Here is a 19,022-nt window from a genome sequence, read left to right as displayed (position 1 = left end):
AAGCACACATATACAATTCCACCAAATGCACACAGAAAAGACACAATGCAAGTTACACAAAAAGCAAATGCGAAAGCGAAGACACAATGCAGAGCTAATACCGACTACCGAGCACACGGCAACACTTATACAATTCTACTTCACAGACGGCGCCGACAACACATACCCAAAACCAAGGAAAGAATACCCTCAAGGATGAGGCGGGCCTGAGGCCGAGACCGGGTCGCGCCTACCCGTCTGGTGATGAGACGCGGAGCGGCGATGGTGCCTCAACTCCGCGGGCCTCGCGGACAGTGTCTGGTAGGGGGTGGGAAAGGGGCCCCCTTGGTCGCACTATCTCAGCGCGGGGGGAAACAGGTGGGGGGTTGCTGATGCTCGGGGTATAGAGGATTTTTATTATCCCGCGACGAGCGTCTCCACCTCGGCCAGGTCGCGCTGTCGGCCTCCCTGGGGTGCAGCTCCCGACGCGAGCACCCCCTCGTCTGGTGTCGCTGCCTTTCCACAGCTCCGTCCCCTCCGTTCCGACTCCAACGCACACGACGACCAGCTCTTTCTTGCCAACTCCACCGCCCGCGAAGTCTTGACTCTCTGTTTCCGACTCTCCGACTCTCCTACTCTCCTACTCTCCTACTCTCCTACTCTCCTACTCTCCTACTCTCCTACTCTCCTACTCTCCTACTCTCCTACTCTCCTACTCTCCTACTCTCCTACTCTCCTACTCTCCTACTCTCCTACTCTCCGCCTCTGGACTCTGGACTGACGAACACGGTCCTTTTATCAGCCCCGTAGCTTCGCCCTCTCATCTTTGACCCCCTCCCTTCGACCTTTCACCTCGCTCCCCATTGGCCCGAGAAAAAGTGGGCGTGAAGGCTTTTTGATCCATAAATTTGCATATATCGATCGCCCTGGGGGCGGGGCCAATTCGCCCCTCGCTCACCGATTGGACGGCAAAAAGTGGGCGTGTGTCGTTTTTGATCCGTTTTTGAAGCACAAAATCCGTGATTTTGTACTCGCTGTTCGGCGCGCGCCCTGCACGAGTCCAACACCGGTACCCACAGCGGGGCAAGAACGGTAGCGATGCGACAGTTGCGAGGTGTGACGGGAAGGTCGTGGCGGTTGTGGTGAAGCGGCGTTGTGGTTGGTGGTTGATGTTGTGGTTGTGGTGGTAATCATGGCGGTTGGTCCAAAATAAAGATAGCAAAAGAAAAACGGCTATCCTGAAGAGTCGCAGCACGCATAAATGACATGTATTCCCACTAGACAACGGGTTTGGGCCTAACTACACATGTACTTACCGAGATACCTCACCTAAGGGACCTGAATGGTGGTTTGCGAATTTGGTAACCACAACACTACCCCCTCCCCTTTTTACAGACTCGTCCCGAGTCGTCAAATTTTCGTGTGCCATCATGTGTAGTTTTCCCCTAGTACATTTTACCTACGGATCCCTGAGTGCGACATTCATGGTATTCGTGTCCCCAAAATAAATAACCTGAGGGCTGCGTAACTACCTAAACAAACTCACTCACACGGACGACTTAAATAAAATTGCCGGCGCTAAGACATACATGCCGGGGGCGCACTCATATTTACAGTACATCTTAACCTTAACTTACAAATTTTACACTAAACCATGGCCCAGGATCATTGAACTCTGCAAAAGAAAAGCAGTTAGCAGGGAGCCAGGCTGCCCGCATGCAGTCTCTGGCTCAAACAATGCAGGTGACAGGGAACGTGGCTGGCTGCTCACACGCAGTCCAAGGCCTTCCCTTTTGAACTGAACGCAGTGAACCACAACGGTGCATGGGCTGCACAAACGCAGTCTCCGTGCCAGCTCAAGTGGCACACGCAATGAACACAACGAATGGATGGATGAATGGATGGACGCAAACACGGTGCACGGGCCGCCACTGCAGGCCCGTGTTGTAGCTGCCAACAGGGCAGTTCTTGCAGCTTGCAAACTGTTGCTTTCTGATCCTGGCGCACATGGAAACGAACAGGGGGGGGGGGCAAAGCAAAAATTGAACGGGGCTGGTGAACGTGGGCAGTGGGCATGGCATGGCAAAGGCAGCAGGCAAACACAGCCCGCAGAAGAAGGCCGTTGCAGGCAAACACAGCCGGCAGATGAACTGGCCGGCACAGGCCTTGAAGAAAAACAGCCAGCAGATGAACTGGCCGGCACAGGCCTTGCAGCACAGCAGCTGCAGACGATCCAGCCGACACAGGCCTTGCAGCACAGCAGCTGCAGACGAAGTTGGCCGGCCTCCGCCTTGAAGCAAAACACGGCCAGCCGATGAAGTTGGCCAGCTCTTGCCGTTCAGTGGAGGTTGGTGGAGGGAGTGCGGTGGTGCTGGCCACTTGGAGGGCAGGCTCGGACCTACCTACCTGTCTCCCTCCCAACCTATCGCCTTTGCCTGTCACTGTACATACCCACTCCCTTAATTTGGCAAACCCCAATTTAGCCCCAACTTATTTTTTTTTATTTTTACTTTCCACTATAAATCGTCCCCTAACCCCCTTTATCGTCCTTGTTCGGCTAACCTATCCTGTCACCTAGCCTACTCCCAACCCCTACGTTCCCTTCCCGGAGGGGAATAAGGGAGAGCTAACGTCCTGTGTCGAGGCCCAACGAAGCCTCAGAATGGCCTCCCCAGAGTTCGGCGATCTTAACACCAAGTGGGTCCAGCGGCCCACAACGACAGCGAGGGGATGGATGGTGCGGAGGGGTACACTTCCTAATCTACCCTATCCATTTAACTGTTAAACTACCCCGGGGCTTTCAACAAGCGCCTCTCGCTTAAATTATTGGTTCTAACAACCCAGATTCCCGTCGCCTGTGTTGGTGTCCTCACAATTTCGGGCCTCGCCCCCCAATTTTCTCTCCGTGCCCTCACACGGTCTCCTGGCTGGGACACGTGGCTCCCTTTGGCAGGCACGACCCTCTGCCGAATCTCCCGCTATGGCACCCCCGGGCACTACACTGCCTCCGAGCCTACCAGCTCCCTAACATCGGGGAGTGCCCCCCATGGCACCTCCCCTGAAACGCACACGTGGCAGGCCGGCCTCCCGGGCCCCTTTCCGAGGGTCACCCGTGCCCACAACACTGCCCACGCGGCTAATGGCGCCCCGGGCCCCCGCACCAAGCAGGCGCACCCGTGCCCACTACTCTATCCCGGCCCCCCATGAGCCCATGGCCTACCGCGGCCGACTAGCCTGGTGCCCGGGGTACCCACTCAGCGATACTCACCTTTCGCAGCCACGCTCCCAAGCCCGTCAACAGGGCTCCTGCACCCCTCCAAACGGGTTTCGAGCCTACATTTACACCAACAACAAAACAACCTCCATTTTTCAATTTGACTAACCCAGCTAACTCACTTTACTCTGACCCCGGGGGTCCCTTGGGCGGGAGTCACTCCTCCCCCCAATCACTCATCGCACCATGCATTCCCCATTCGCTCCACACACACAGACCCGCTGGCCTCACTCACTCATCATGTCACAACACAACTCACCAACTCTTCAACACACACACCGCTGAACTCTGCCATTCTTCTAACTACATCCCCTAACGAACTCGTGCTCCCACGTCGTCCCTTAAACTACAGCACGTTCCTTTTAACACTACGTAGCTAAACTACGTCCCCTCTACACATTCACAAGTCTGTCACTGTCTCCAAATAAATCATTTTATTTCCCAACCTAAATCTCGCTGAATCCCTCTAACTAATCCATTCCACGGACTCCATGAGGACTTACCCCTGCCCCATGAAGTCGGTCTAACTAAACTAACCCTTCCCCCTAACTAGTTTCCATCCTGTGCCCAGGTAAGGGGGTCTTCCACCCCTTGCCCAGGAATCCTGCGCACCCGAAAGTGAGGCTTGCTTCTCTTTTTTTTTTTTTTTCCCATGCGCAGCACCAGCGCGGCGACTCAGAGCTCGCGCACTTTGCACCTGCCCGTGACGTCATGCAGCTGCACGTGTTCCTCGTCCCTCCTTGGACGGTACCATCCGGCAGAGATACCCCTCCTGCCGGATTCCAACCACACGTGCAGCCACAGCGTCACCGTGCGCATAAAAAAAAAACACAAGCCCCACGTCTCGAGGGGTTCCCCACGCGAACACATGTGCTTTGCCCGTTGGAGCTTAACACACACGATCGCGTGGAGAACCCGTCCGGTCCAAATCCGTTTACCTGCCTAAACTTTGTCCGTCCGCGGGATCGGCAAATCCACCGCGTGCGTTTCCGGACCGGGACTTCACCCTCGCAAGCGAGCACGTGGTGGTCTCGTGCATTGCACAGCACGAACCGCGTGCTCACTGCTGGGTGAACCCGGCACGGTCCCCGAAACAACTACAGCCGCTACTCGGCTTTCTTTCCTCACATGTCTCCGTCGTCGCCTCCATTCCACCCACGCACACCTGCGTGTTACGACGCACACAGTCCACTCCATCACATTCACACCGGGAGACGCGGCTGCGTGCTCCCGCATGCCAACTGACATCTCCCTCACATACCGCTCTCTCACACACACGGTCTCCCTTGCATTCAGCGACCTTGCACACGGCCGTTCACTCACGCATGCGGGGGCACTCACCCGCGGTGCCTCATCCACACACCGTGCCCCACTCATACACGCGGGGGCACTCAACCGCGGTGCCTCATCCACACTGACCGTTTCATCCACACACACGGCCTCACTCACACACGGTGCCTCATCCACACACGGCGTGCTGGGAAGCACGTACTCTGGCACAATCGCCACCTCACCACTCACCCACGGGGTCGCTTCCACACACGGGGTCGCTTCCACACACGGGGACGCACTCACACCTTGCACCACACACACAGGGACAACCACACTGGGGATTCGTGTCCCCACAAGGGTCTCCGGGGCCTCTATACCCCCCAAGCTCTCCAAGCACCCGTTCGCAGCACTCCTCCCCTCAACCTCGCAAAGCACGACCGAACTCACCTGGTCGTGACTCGCCTCGAGGGGGCATACTCCCTCCCCTCGTTCCTGGAGGAGGCCATCCAGGTGCTCGCACTGGGTCCCTACACAGTCCGCCAGCTCACCCCCTTTATCCTCCACTACCTCCGTGTGTGTGTGTGCGTCACTTACCCCGTCCAATTCACCCTCTATCTCCCGTGTCTCAACTATTATTATTTCCTTTGTCGTCACCTCGTGTCTCGTCTCACACGTTTTGGTCTCCCCATTTAATTTTTCCCTTTTGGTCACCGTCGATTCCTCTGTCACGACCCTCGCCCAACACGCCCCCTGAATTATTTTTTTACCCGCCTCCACCGCGGGCCTGTCAGCCGTTGCACCCCCTTCCAGCTCGTTTGTTCCTACACGTGGAGTCGCCATTCCCAGCTCCCTGGTCACGGCCTTCATGCCCGCCTGCAGGCATCGGCCCATGTTCTGCGTCTCTCCCCGTAGTTCTTTCATTTCTTTTCTCACTTGCTGTGTATTCGCATCCATCGTCGTTTTCACTTCATTTGTATTTGTATCCATCTTTTTGTTCATTTGTTGTGTATTCGCATCCATCTTTTGTCTATTCGTATCCATCTTTTCGTTCATTTGTTTGTTCATGCCTTTTATTTCGTTTTTCATATTCGCTTCCATCTTTTCGATCATTTCCGCATTCATCTTTTGTGTATTCGCATCCATCTTTTCGTTCATTTGTTTGTTCATGTTCGCAATCATCTTCACTGTCGTTTCCGCATACATTTTTGCCAGCATGGTGAATAGCTGGGTCATGTCGGGTGCGCTTGGGTGAGCCGTTTCGGCAGGGGTCGGGGAAGGGTTTTGGTGGAGAGGGGGGGGGGAGGTGTCATACACTGCGGCCGCTGCCGCACCCATTTCGGGCTCTGGGTTCAGTTGGGCGAGTCCATGTTCCTGCACAATCAACATTTCCTGCTCGGGGATTCCATCCTGGACCATGGATTCTACACATTCTACATCCATTTCTAATACCCCCGGCTCCCGCTCGCCTTGAGACGCCATCTTGCTTCTCTTAAAGGGTTAATTTGCTCGCTCGTAATTTGGAGGGAATCGGGGGTCGCTTCTCTCACCCCTGGACCGATTCCCGTGAATTTAGCCGGAGACAGGAGAGCCTGTTTTCCTGTTCTCCGATACCAGTGCCGCGAGGAGGGCGATGAATTTGTATCGCACGACCTGACACCAGTGTTGCGGTATTCGCGCCCGCCGGCGTGCTGACGGCCACGTAACTCGAATCGCGGCACGTCGCCCACCGAACGGACAATCCAGTCGTGACCCTCTCGGACTAACGCCGGGAACCAGTCACGGGTGGACCTTTCGGTCTCACCGCGATCGAGCCAATCAGCCCCCGCGTGGGATAGGGTTGCTCGCCAAATTCGACCTACCTAAGTACCCACGCGGAGGGTAGACCGGGCGATCGCACCTCGCCGCAGGTCGACTTCGGACACGGGCCACTTAAGCGACCCGTTCCGTACTATCAGAATAACCAAGCGGTGTTATCGTCGACCTCGACGGTTCGATTAATTATCGGGCGTATTCAGCCCACTACCAACCCTTTACGTGAAGCAAGATGGGGATTCAATAGAGGAAAAGACGAAGCGAAGCGGGAAACAGTTCAACACAAAAGCACATTTATTCGCGGCACACGGGAAGCACACATATACAATTCCACCAAATGCACACAGAAAAGACACAATGCAAGTTACACAAAAAGCAAATGCGAAAGCGAAGACACAATGCAGAGCTAATACCGACTACCGAGCACACGGCAACACTTATACAATTCTACTTCACAGACGGCGCCGACAACACATACCCAAAACCAAGGAAAGAATACCCTCAAGGATGAGGCGGGCCTGAGGCCGAGACCGGGTCGCGCCTACCCGTCTGGTGATGAGACGCGGAGCGGCGATGGTGCCTCAACTCCGCGGGCCTCGCGGACAGTGTCTGGTAGGGGGTGGGAAAGGGGCCCCCTTGGTCGCACTATCTCAGCGCGGGGGGAAACAGGAGGGGGTTGCTGATGCTCGGGGTATAGAGGATTTTTATTATCCCGCGACGAGCGTCTCCACCTCGGCCAGGTCGCGCTGTCGGCCTCCCTGGGGTGCAGCTCCCGACGCGAGCACCCCCTCGTCTGGTGTCGCTGCCTTTCCACAGCTCCGTCCCCTCCGTTCCGACTCCAACGCACACGACGACCAGCTCTTTCTTGCCAACTCCACCGCCCGCGAAGTCTTGACTCTCTGTTTCCGACTCTCCGACTCTCCGACTCTCCGACTCTCCTACTCTCCTACTCTCCTACTCTCCTACTCTCCTACTCTCCTACTCTCCTACTCTCCTACTCTCCTACTCTCCTACTCTCCTACTCTCCTACTCTCCTACTCTCCTACTCTCCTACTCTCCGCCTCTGGACTCTCTGGACTGACGAACACGGTCCTTTTATCAGCCCCGTAGCTTCGCCCTCTCATCTTTGACCCCCTCCCTTCGACCTTTCACCTCGCTGCCCATTGGCCCGAGAAAAAGTGGGCGTGAAGGCTTTTTGATCCATAAATTTGCATATATCGATCGCCCTGGGGCGGGGCCAATTCGCCCCTCGCTCACCGATTGGACGGCAAAAAGTGGGCGTGTGTCGTTTTTGATCCGTTTTTGAAGCACAAAATCCGTGATTTTGTACACGCTGTTCGGCGCGCGCCCTGCACGAGTCCAACACCGGTACCCACAGCGGGGCAAGAACGGTAGCGATGCGACGGTTGCGAGGTGTGACGGGAAGGTCGTGACGGTTGTGGTGAAGCGGCGTTGTGGTTGGTGGTTGATGTGGTTGTGGTGGTAATCATGGCGGTTGGTCCAAAATAAAGATAGCAAAAGAAAAACGGCTATCCTGAAGAGTCGCAGCACGCATAAATGACATGTATTCCCACTAGACAACGGGTTTGGGCCTAACTACACATGTACTTACCGAGATACCTCATCTAAGGGACCTGAATGGTGGTTTGCGAATTTGGTAACCACAACAATATATATGTATATATATATATATATGTATATATATGTATATATGTATATATATATATATATATGTATATATATATATATATATATATATATATATATATATATATATATGTATGTATATAAGTATATATATATATATATGTATATATGTATATATATATCTATATATATATATATATATATATATATATATGTATATATATGTATATATGTATATATATATGTATATATATGTATATATGTATATATATATATATATATATATATATATATATATATATATATATATATATGTATATATATATATATATATATGTATATATATGTATATATATGTATATATATGTATGTATATATATGTATATATATGTATATATATATATATATATATATATATATATATATATATATATATGTATGTATACACATATACATATATGACTGTAATTTGATGCAAGACTTGAATAAATAAATTAATTAGTCTTGCAAACACCAACCAAAACTGGTCTTAGCCTGAGGTGCCAAGATGCAGAGGGGCCCTTTCATGCTATTGGGAAAAAGTAAATAACATTACATTAACAAAAACCAACCTGGAGTTACAAATTTACATCTGTGTCACATAGTCCTGAGCAGTTTTTATCTTGAAATAGAAGATGCAGAAAAATGGAAATGCCTTCCTACATGTATGCATCTTGATGGCATATTGCAGACAAATTAACATGTGGGTTCTATGGTCCCTTATCCAGAGGTAATGGAGACAGACGTTTATTTGAGATTGTTCATGACACCAGCCAAAAAATTGGACATGCAGGTCAGGTCAGGTCAGGTTAAGTCAGGTCAGATATGGGAGTATCCGCCAGAGAAGCGCGTCGCTGCGTCCACTTTCCGCCGGGACTCCAGGGGCCTCCATCTGGCCATCCCCCAGGCAGATGCCTGGCCCATCCCCATCTCCTTGAGATGCTGATCAACGTGCTGCAACCACGGGAACGTGGTCGGCCCATTGGCCTCCTCCACTCAAGAGACTCCCTTGCTGAGAGAATCTGGTGAGCAGGATCAGTGGCAGGAAAATGAGCCACATGTCCATACAGCCACAGCTGATGCTCATGAACTATGCAGGTAACAAATCTCATTTGAGTCTCTCTCAGCAACCACTCCTTGGACACAAAGTCCGACCAGCCATAGCCAAGGATTCTCCGAAGAGACCTGGTGCCAAAGGAATGAAGTCTCCATCTCAGATCCCTGGTCAGAGTCAGTCTCACATCCATAGAGCACGAATGGAAGCACCAAGGACCTGAAGACTCACACTTTCGTCCTCCCTCGCAGGTACCGGTAGCGCCACACCCCATGATGCAGTGAATCCATGACTCCACAGGCCTGACCCAGACGTCTGTTGACCTCTGGCTCTCAGCCAGCTGACATGAATATCACTGCCAAGGTAAGTAAATCTCTCCGTGACCTCAACATCCTCGCCACAAACAGGTTCAGACAGGATAGCAGTATCCAATATGTCATTGAAAGTCTGGATCTTAGTTTTGACCCAGGAAACCCGTAACCCCAGCGGCTCCTACTCCTCATTCAGCACCTCAAGAGCCCACAAAAGGATATCTAGAGTCTCCGCAAAGATGACTGCATCATCTGCGCAATCAAGGTCAGAGATCTTGACATTCCCAAACGATACACCGCAGCTTGATCTCTCCGACATCCTCCCCAGAATCCAGTCCACACAAGTGCTGAAAAGTGTGGGGGGCAGTCTACCCCCCCACCCCCGACGAACTCCAGTAACAACTGGAAATAAGTCAGAGATGGTATCACCACATCTCACAGCACTCTCAGTGCCAGAGTATAGTTCAGACGTCAGATTGATCACTTTTGGTCGCACCCCACGAAGACCAAGAATCCTCAAGAGGGCATCCCGATTCACTGGATCAAACGCTTTACAGAGATAAACGTAGCTGCAGAAACTCTCGTCTGCATTTGGTGAGGACCCGAAGAGCAAGGATGTGGTCAATCGTTGACCTCTTTGGTGTAAAGCCTGACTGCTCTGGACGCTGGTGCTCAAGCAAATTGTGGTGAACTCTATCAAGAATTATTCGAGCAAAGACCTTGCCTGGCACTGAGAGCAGCTTCACCCCTCGGGAGGTGTTGCAGTCTTGGCGATCACCCTTCCCTGTCCAATCAGTTGGGATGATGCCTGTGTTCCAGACAGATCACAGAACTGCATGCAATGACATGAGTACAGCATTTCCACCAGCCTTGAGAAGTTCAGCATGGATGCCACAGATCCCAGGAGCTTAACCACATTTCAACTGGTTCACCACAGCCTGTGTTTCCACAAACGAAGGTGGACCACAGTTGATTGGAAGGTCAGCAGTCGGGATTGTAACACCCCTGACATCCAACTCGACAGCTGGTGGATCAGCCTGGTACAGCCACTCAAAGTAACCGACCCAGCAGGCCTTCACTTCGGACTCCTCTGTCAAGAGCCCACCACCCTCTGCTCCTACTGCCGCACACTGAAGGACGGGCTTGGAGGAATGCAATGCGTGAATTCCCCTGCAAACATGACGAGAATCACTTGACCACAGGTGAGGCTCTACCCCCTCACAGATTCCTCCACATTGGCCTCCTTGTCCAGCCTAAGTGCACGTACAGTTTTACGCCTCAACTTCCTGAACAACTCAGCTCTGCCATTCAGCCTGGCCATGTGACTCTCGTCAATGGAATTCAGTGTCACTTGAGAGACAAAATTATTCTTTGCCCTCTGGAGAGTTCCAAGACATCTACCAGCAACATCAAGGACGGTGGTCTTGAAGGTACTCCACAACTGTTCAGGATCCCCCAAAGCACCCAGACCCCCCCAAATCTCCACTCAGCCTGTTCGCAAACTCCTCAGCTACCCGCTCATCCTTGAGCTTGCCAACATCCAGCCTCGATTGGGATGGTACCATTCTTCTGGTTTTAGCTGCAACTTAAGAGTTGCTACAAGAAGCCTGTGGTCAGTATTGAAGAACTGAGCACTCCTGTCGACCCTGCAATTCTGGATCATCCACCAGCGACCATCAATGTGCACATGGTCAATATCCTTTTCCACACCGCCAGCGTTAGAATACCAAGTCCAGCGATGAGCCTGTGGTCGCTGAAACCATGAACCAGCCACCCTAAGTCCATGACCTCTTGCAAAGTCAAGAACTTAGTGCTATTCTGGTTCACACTTCTCAACCCGTGGGGACGAACATAGTCTCATAATCATCCTTTTCAGTTCCAGTCGATGCATTGAAATCCCCCAAGACCAGATGAGTATCTCGCCTGGGGCACTGATCAACCACAGACTCAAGCATGGCATGGAATGCGTCCTTCACAGTGAGGTCACTCACCTCAGGTGGAGCATATACAAAGACCAGGGCAATGACACCCAAGGAGTGACAAATGCTTTGTCTCATAATACACTCGTTCACCGGTGTTACCACAATTATCATTGGAGTCAGCCTATGGGACACAGCTGCAGCAACTCCTTGGGCATGGTAACCATTGGAGCGACCAGACCAATAGTAGGTGTAACCACCCGCCATAATCTAGCAATCCGGTTTCCGAACCGCAGAGAATGCTGCAATACCGAAGTCCAAACGCTTGAGCTCAGATGATAACAGAGACAGGTGATAATCCTCTCTTAGGGATAGGACATTCCAGGCACACACCCGAATGGACCGCCTCAGGTTAACCCAAGGAGACCGCCGTCTGGTGGATGACACCTCAGCACCACCCCGACACACTCTCCCAGAATCTGACGTGGGAATGTTACCCCGTGGTTTCCCTCCTGTCATCAAAAATTGGGGGTCCCCAAGTCTTTGTCCCAATCCCGTCATTTGGTGAGCTGCTCTGCCAAGGGCAGCTTCACAGGAGGTACTTCCACGGAGTGGGTTTTCAGATTTTTTTCTGCTTTTTGAATGTTTTGCGGAATGAAGTGTTTTACAGTGGCCGGAGTGCAAATCTTGCCACCAACGTCCTAATAAGAAGTAACCCAACTGCAGAAGGACGTCTGCTGACACAGTTGGGTACTAGATATGGATGGCCGTTGGCTCACAAGGAGCTCCTCACCCTTTGACAGATTTTGTTTTGAATCCTGCTAGGAATCCATATCCATACACCCTCCTCACCATAAAACCTGGTGGGGGAGACTGCTTAGTCACCAACAACCCGACCATGGAACAGGTTAGTACAGGTTTACATGGTACCTGGAGCAAGTCACAGATCTAATCTGATGTGACCTGACACACATACAGGAACGTACAGGGAAATTCAGAACTGACATGTTAACTCTCAGGCTCGAGCTTAAGTTGTTTCTGCACAAGCAAGTCAAAATAAATGCTGACTTTTTATTTTTTTAAAGGGAGTGATCCAGTATTGTTTTGTCTGCATGTTAGGTGATATCTACATAATGAGTCTCAGTGAGGACTTGTGCTTTAGACAAGGGACAAACTGCCAGCTATTGACAACCCATTTGAAACGCCTTTCATTCATATTATTGCACGCAATGTCCCAAACGTAATGTCCTTGTACCATATGTAATCTTTCTTAATTCCCTCCACCACTGAAAGTGGATGGAGGGAGGTTGTTTTCACCCCAGTCTGTTTGTCTGTCTGTGATCAGGATATCTTGGGAAGCTATGAATGGATGGGGCTGGAACTTGTTGGGTAGGTTGTGTGTATGACAAGGACGAATTGATTTGATTTTGTTGATGATGTAGATCTGCATACTGTACTTTTTAAAGTGATTGTTCAGCTTGAGAGATGGGGCCAAAAACGATATAATATGGCATGTTATCTCAAAACGTTATGGACGGATCCGGTTGAAATTTTGTGGACACGTTGGGTGTGTGACAAGGATGAACTGATTAAATTTTAGTGAAGATCTAGATCCGGGTCCGACGACTAGAATTGTAAAAGTGATTCTTCACCATTGAGAGATAGGACCAAAAACGATATATAGTACGATATCTCAAAACGTTGTGGACTGATTTGGATGAAATATGGACATGTTGGGTGTGTGACAAGGAAGAATTGATTCAATTTTGGTGAAGATCTGGATTTTGATCTGAGAATTTTTAAAGTGATTCTTCACCATTCAATGACCGTGCCAAAAATGATATCTCAAAAGGTTGTGGACGGATTCGGACGAAACTAGTTCAAAAATGTATTGGGTCCGATATGTTCTCATGGATGAGGCATGACGTCGTGGAGGTATGCACTCTTCCGAGTGCCCTTCTAGTTTATCTATTTATTTGGTTGTTGCAAAAGGATATCGAATATAATATTGCCATCAGTTTTTGCACAAAGATCTTTTTCTGAATTGTATAAAAGAAAGGAGTGATATTTTTCAAGTATACACTGTACTTTGCGTTTCGTTAATGCCCCATGCACCTGGAAAATACAATATTCAATGTGCATTGTCAACCCTCAGTCAGAGCAAAAAAAATAAATTCCTGTGCATTTCGAGACATTCACATGTATACACATCTCCAGCACCTCTTTGGTGCAGGTGCAAACTGATTTGGAGGCATTTTAGTGCTTTTGTCCTCAATATGTTCACTGAGGGCTCCCCGTGATATTCCCGCATTCTCATCACAATAATGGCTGGGGGGAAGCTGTTTGCTTGATGAGATTTAGTCCAGACAACTGATAAATGTCTAGAAATTGTTACAATACAGTATAGCCTTTTATTTTGTGACCGTTTCATTATCCTCCATTTCTTACAAGTCGACATTGCTCTCCAAGCTATTGTCTCTAACAAAATACGAGGGTCCTTACAAAAGTTCCTGTAAGTTTGAAAATACAGTGGAACCCCTCATTTGGACTAAACCAAGGGACTTGGCCAAAAGTGGTCCGCTTGAGGGGTGGTCCCCTTAGCCGGTTTCACCATTTGGGTAGGTCTTCAGGGAAAGATGTACAACTTCCTTTATACATTTAATTCCTAAATTGAATAACTTAAGTGGAACAACTGTTTGTACAGGATTTCACATCATATTTCACATTCACGTACTGTACTTTATTCACAGAAGCAAACAGACAGAAACAGTAATTTTGATTATTCACAGAAAGTCTTTCGGATTATTCACGGAAACAGTAATTTTTTATGATTATTGTGCAACGTTGAAAAAAAAGAGTCCAGGGTGCGCTGCCTCACGGATGACGTGGCAGATTCAGCGATACCATTCTGTAGTTTGTCGACGGTGCTCAGTAAATGTCTGAGATTCTTGGACAGAAGATACTGTCTTGTTTTTGCGATACAGTTCATTACTTCTCGCGTGGTAATCGTTGGCAACTGCACGTCATTGTCGTCGTCAATGTCGTCGTTATCAGTGTCACCGTTGTCAGTGATAAACTCAGCCATCACGTCATCATGGACTTGATTCATTTCATTGTTCTCGCATTTCGTGGGAATGTCTGCGTCGCAGTTAATGTAGTCATCGACCATGTCCGTCGTCAAACCGTAATTTTCTTGCATTCTTTTGAACAGATCGGCGAGTGGGATATCGTCTTCGTCGTCGCCCTCAACCGCGTCGTTGCCGAAACCATACCAAATGAAACAAGACATCACGGTGGATTCTCTGACTTGTGCTGTGGCCTGTGCGATCCACGGGCAGGCATCATAGACAGTGACACACTTTATTAAATCGTTCACGGCATCGGTGTCGCCTGGCTGACAGTGGTCCATTTTAGTGAGGACAGTCCGTACGAGTTGTTTTCTATACGTTGCTTTAATCGCGCGAATGATGCCTTGGTCGAGAGGTTGGAGATGCGAAGTCGTGTTCAGGGGAAAGAACACAAACTCCACATTCGAGAGCTCGAGGTCGGGGTGGCACGTTGCATTGTCCAGGAAGACGATGACATTTCTTTGCTGCCGTTGCATTTTCTCGTTGAACAGTTGCATCCACTCCTTGAAGAGACCTGACATCATCCAGGCCTTCTTGTTTGATCTCCAGATGACCGGGAGACTACGCTTGTCGAGATTGCGGAAACAACGAGGCGTGGCAGATTTCCCGATGATGAGTGTTTTCTGGAATTCACCGACCATGTTGTCGAGGAAAGCAGCAGTCAAACGTTCCTTCCATTGCTTCCCGCCTTTACACTCCGTCCCTTTAACACAGAGCATTCTGTCTGGCATCGCGCGGTAAAACATCCCACTCTCGTCAAGATTGAAGATGTCTTTGGAGTCGTATCGTGCGATTATCGTTGTGACGCGCTTGTTCCAGTTGTCGACTGCTTCTTGAGGAACAGAGGCGGTTTCCCCAGGAATTTTGGCAGAGTTAATGTCGTGGTGCGCTTTGAATTGGGAAAACCAACCATTGGATGCCGTGAAATCTACCTCGGGAACTTCAAGCGACCGTGCGAGCTCCATGGCGTGCTCTTTTATCATCGGACCGCTGACAGCACAATTCAATGCTCGAACGCGACTGAACCATGACCACCTCATTTCGTCGATCTTCTGATTTTCTTGAACTTTGAAGCGTTTCTTTCTGATTGGAGCATTTTCTTCGTATGCTGTCATGATTTCGGCTTTTCTCTTCAAGATGCGCTGAACCTGTGACTTGCTGACACCGTACTCAACTGCGAAGTTACGCTGAGACTTGATTTTGTCACTCTATATGATATTGACCTTCTCATCCAGCGTCAACTCTTTATTGGGAGTTTTTTGAGCCATGGCAGTCGTGGAAAGAAGTGAATGGAAATCTGTGACACTCTGAGCATGGAGCACGGAACTTAAGGAGCTGAGGCAGCAGAGGCGGGTTTCCTATTGGTGACTGAAATTCTGATCCAAAATCCCGCGATTTCATTGAGTAAAGAGTAATTGCTTCCAATTTCATTTCAGGATCTTGTGATCATCTGGAGAATGCCTTTTTGGAACGGTTTGTTTGCAATTAGTCGCGCTTGCCCAGCCAAAGAGCTTTGTATATGCTCGGATTACTCAAGGGAACAATGGTCGCACCTAATTGACACTGGTCTGCTTGAGAGTTCAAATCTGCTTCAAGGGACTGGTAATATGGTGGTCCATGGCCTGAACCAGGGGTGGTCCCCTTAGCCGATCAGTCAATGTACTAAATAGATAGGAATTTCTGAAGGGACTGGAGAAAAAGTGGCCTGGATGAGAGGTGGTCCGCTTACCCGGTTGGTCCACATGAGGGTTTCCACTGTAATATATAATGGCGGTCCACCAGCAATCCACTGATGGTGAACCTCTCAAAATCCAGAATCGCTGTTCACCTCCACTCATTTGTTCCTCTTTTCTCCTGCCTATGGAATCAACTTCCACATTCTCTTCAATCTCATTCTTCCCTCCAGGTCTTCAAGACAGCTGTTCACTACCTTCTCAGAACATCCCTAATCCAAAACCATGATCTTTTCTCCCCATGTAAACACCCCCAAAGGCCCATCTCTTTCCAAATTTACAGTCTTTGTTCCTGAGAGTTTGCTTCCCTATCCATCTTACACACTCCGTGTGTCCTCTCTGTGGCCTTATTCCTCCCCATAATTCCTTTTCCCTCCGAAACTCCCTCTATTTTGTCCCTTATACCTGCTGTTGTGTTTTCTCCTTCTTTCTACTGTTCCTTTAGTCCTGTTGCGTTCTGATCCGTTTATGTTCAAGCTCCTCCACGAGCCTCGACACTGCATACAAAAAAAGAAACTCACTTCTCACTTTCAGGGCATTTAATATTCAAGCAATAACCACTCACTCTTCGTCATTCTCGGAGAACGTCATTCAGCAGGTTTTATAACGCTTCAGACAGCCTGTTGATGTGTTGAAATACCATGTAAGTTTATCTGAGCATATGGATATTTTGATCCTTACTCCATTAAAGAAGTGATTAGTAATAGTACAAATCAACACTGAAAAGTGACATCTTTTTTTCTGAAATATTTCCTTGAATGTTTTGTAAATTAATGTGACCGTTGCACACTACTTCTTTCCCGGACGTGGGCTTTCGTCATGCCTTTCTGGAGAGTTTTCACCTGATTTTTATTTTCTTGTTTCCACATCTTTTGCAGCGCCATCAGTCACATTCACCCAGGCATGATGCACACCAAGAGCGCAATATTCGCATTACTGTAGGAAATGACAAGTTTCAAAGTGACTCGCCAGCCCATCAACTGGCTTCTGCCCATGCCCGATTGGGTCCACCTGTTGAGCGATTGTATAGGTAAGTAATGCCACCGACAAAGAACAAACCAAGTTGATTGCCCCACCCAACCTCCTCACCCACCAAACCCCCTCATTTCTCATGCTGTTTTGCATCGATGAGGGTTTTCCCAAATGTCTGTTCCTTTTAACCAAAACAAACCAGGTTTTTATTTTTATTTTTTTTTGTATGACAGGTGGAGGATATAGTGTGACAACCTTCAGTATTACCCTCAGACTCTTTCTCTCTTTCTCTCTCCTGTAGTGCTCATACTCTGTCCATATTCAGTTAACATTCTGAAATGTTTTACATGATTGTACTTCTAATCCATTTGCTTTCTCTCGTTCAATTTTTCCCTTTTCCATCATTGAAATATGAGCCCGATTTAAACACCATCCTGTTTAACAAAACCTGATCATCGTGTTCTTGCTTTTTTGTGTAGTGTGCAATCTTTACATGATCCTCCTGCCTCTCGTGAATGGACCGAATCTTCACGCAATGATATTGATGATGGGGGTTTGGAGGAGTTGCAAATGGCGAGGCTGAGAAAGCAGATGAAAGAGGAAGTGGTGAGAGAGAGAATGAAACAGAATTTGTTGGAAGATATGGAGAGGCGTTTACATCTTGAAAAATACAAGTTGGCTCGAGAGCAATCTCCAGATAGTGGGTACATCTTGCACAAACCCAACATCACTCCAGCACAACCTAAGAAGTCTATTCTGAAAAAGATCGATGGGAGAGACGTGACTACAGAGGTCAGTCAGTCTTTTCAACTCGATCATGATATCAAGTTGAGCTTTTCATGTTTGAATGTTGATGATGCTACCACCCCGTTTGCCTTTATTTTGCTGAAGTAGTTTTCGGGTCATTCCATGCATAGTGGTATCAAGGGGGCTGGCTCAGATTTTGATGAAAACGTTTGTTTAAGATAATGAAAGGTTGAGATAAAATAAGGGCAGATAAATTATTCAACAGAGTAGACGGTGATAGAACCAGGGGCCATAGCTTCAGAGTAAAGAAGAGGAGAGTTAAGACGGTAGCAAGGCAGGGGACTTTCACTCAGAGAGTAGTTAATGCATGGAATGGCCTCCCTGGAAAGGTAGTGGCAGCAGAAAAAGTAGATAAGTTTAAATTCGAATTATATATGTACCTGGAAGTTATGCAGATAAAGGGGTATAGGGATGTTTATGAGACTTTTAGGTAAGTTTGAGCAATCATGGGTGATTGTGTATGGAGTGCTGTTGGTGGTAGTCTTGTCAAGGGGGGGTTGTGTGGTTTATGTGTGTTTTTAGCCAAGCCCATGCCCCCTCCCCTGAGGGGAAGAAAAGGAAAAAAGACCCCCAAAACTACGAAAATCAAACAAACGAAAAAATTATTTCTTTAATTAAAAACATTTTTTTGCATTTTTTTTCCTTTGATCTTGTGTAGATGGGTTGGTGTGGTGCTCTTGCACCCATGATGGGCTGAATGGCCTCCACCTGTGTTGGATTTCCTTGTTATTCCTTGTTCAACATCAATTTATTGTTTGACTTCCTCAACAAAATATTTCAGCCCTCTTCTCTGTGTTTTTTTTTTCATTTATTTATTCCTCAAGGTCTGATGCCTTGCCCATTTTTGCATTTGCAAATTGAGTTTCCGCTTTATACCCATGACGAGACTCATATGCTGCCACTGGATAAAGATTTCATTTTGAAATTTGGAGAGCTGTGTCCTTTTGACCCATGCTTTGAGGATGTATCTTCGAAAACAGTGCACCTTTTGCCGTTTTTGATTTAATAGTTCTGTCAGATCTTCTGTCCAAGGCAGTATCTTCTGTCCAAGACCCTGTGTATTTGAGGATCGTAA

General features: G+C 48.7%; 1 protein-coding gene across 6 annotated transcripts in view; it reads left to right on the top strand.

Moving 5' to 3' along the window:
* Positions 1-19,022, top strand: part of ZNF318 (zinc finger protein 318) — a 127,608-nt gene that overhangs the window by 43,204 nt on the left and 65,382 nt on the right. For all 6 annotated transcript variants that reach the window (XM_085851881.1, XM_085851884.1, XM_085851879.1 and 3 more), the window contains exons 3-4: positions 17,047-17,198; positions 17,620-17,932. In XM_085851881.1, coding sequence (XP_085708007.1) covers positions 17,047-17,198; positions 17,620-17,932 — 465 coding nt within the window. The remainder of the gene's footprint in view (positions 1-17,046; positions 17,199-17,619; positions 17,933-19,022) is intronic.

The sequence above is a fragment of the Eptatretus burgeri genome, chromosome 13, assembly GCF_056783735.1.
Source record: "Eptatretus burgeri isolate ZD-2024b chromosome 13, Ebu_testis_v1, whole genome shotgun sequence".
NCBI lineage: Eukaryota > Metazoa > Chordata > Myxini > Myxiniformes > Myxinidae > Eptatretus > Eptatretus burgeri.
This window is presented reverse-complemented; position numbering and strand designations above follow the sequence as displayed.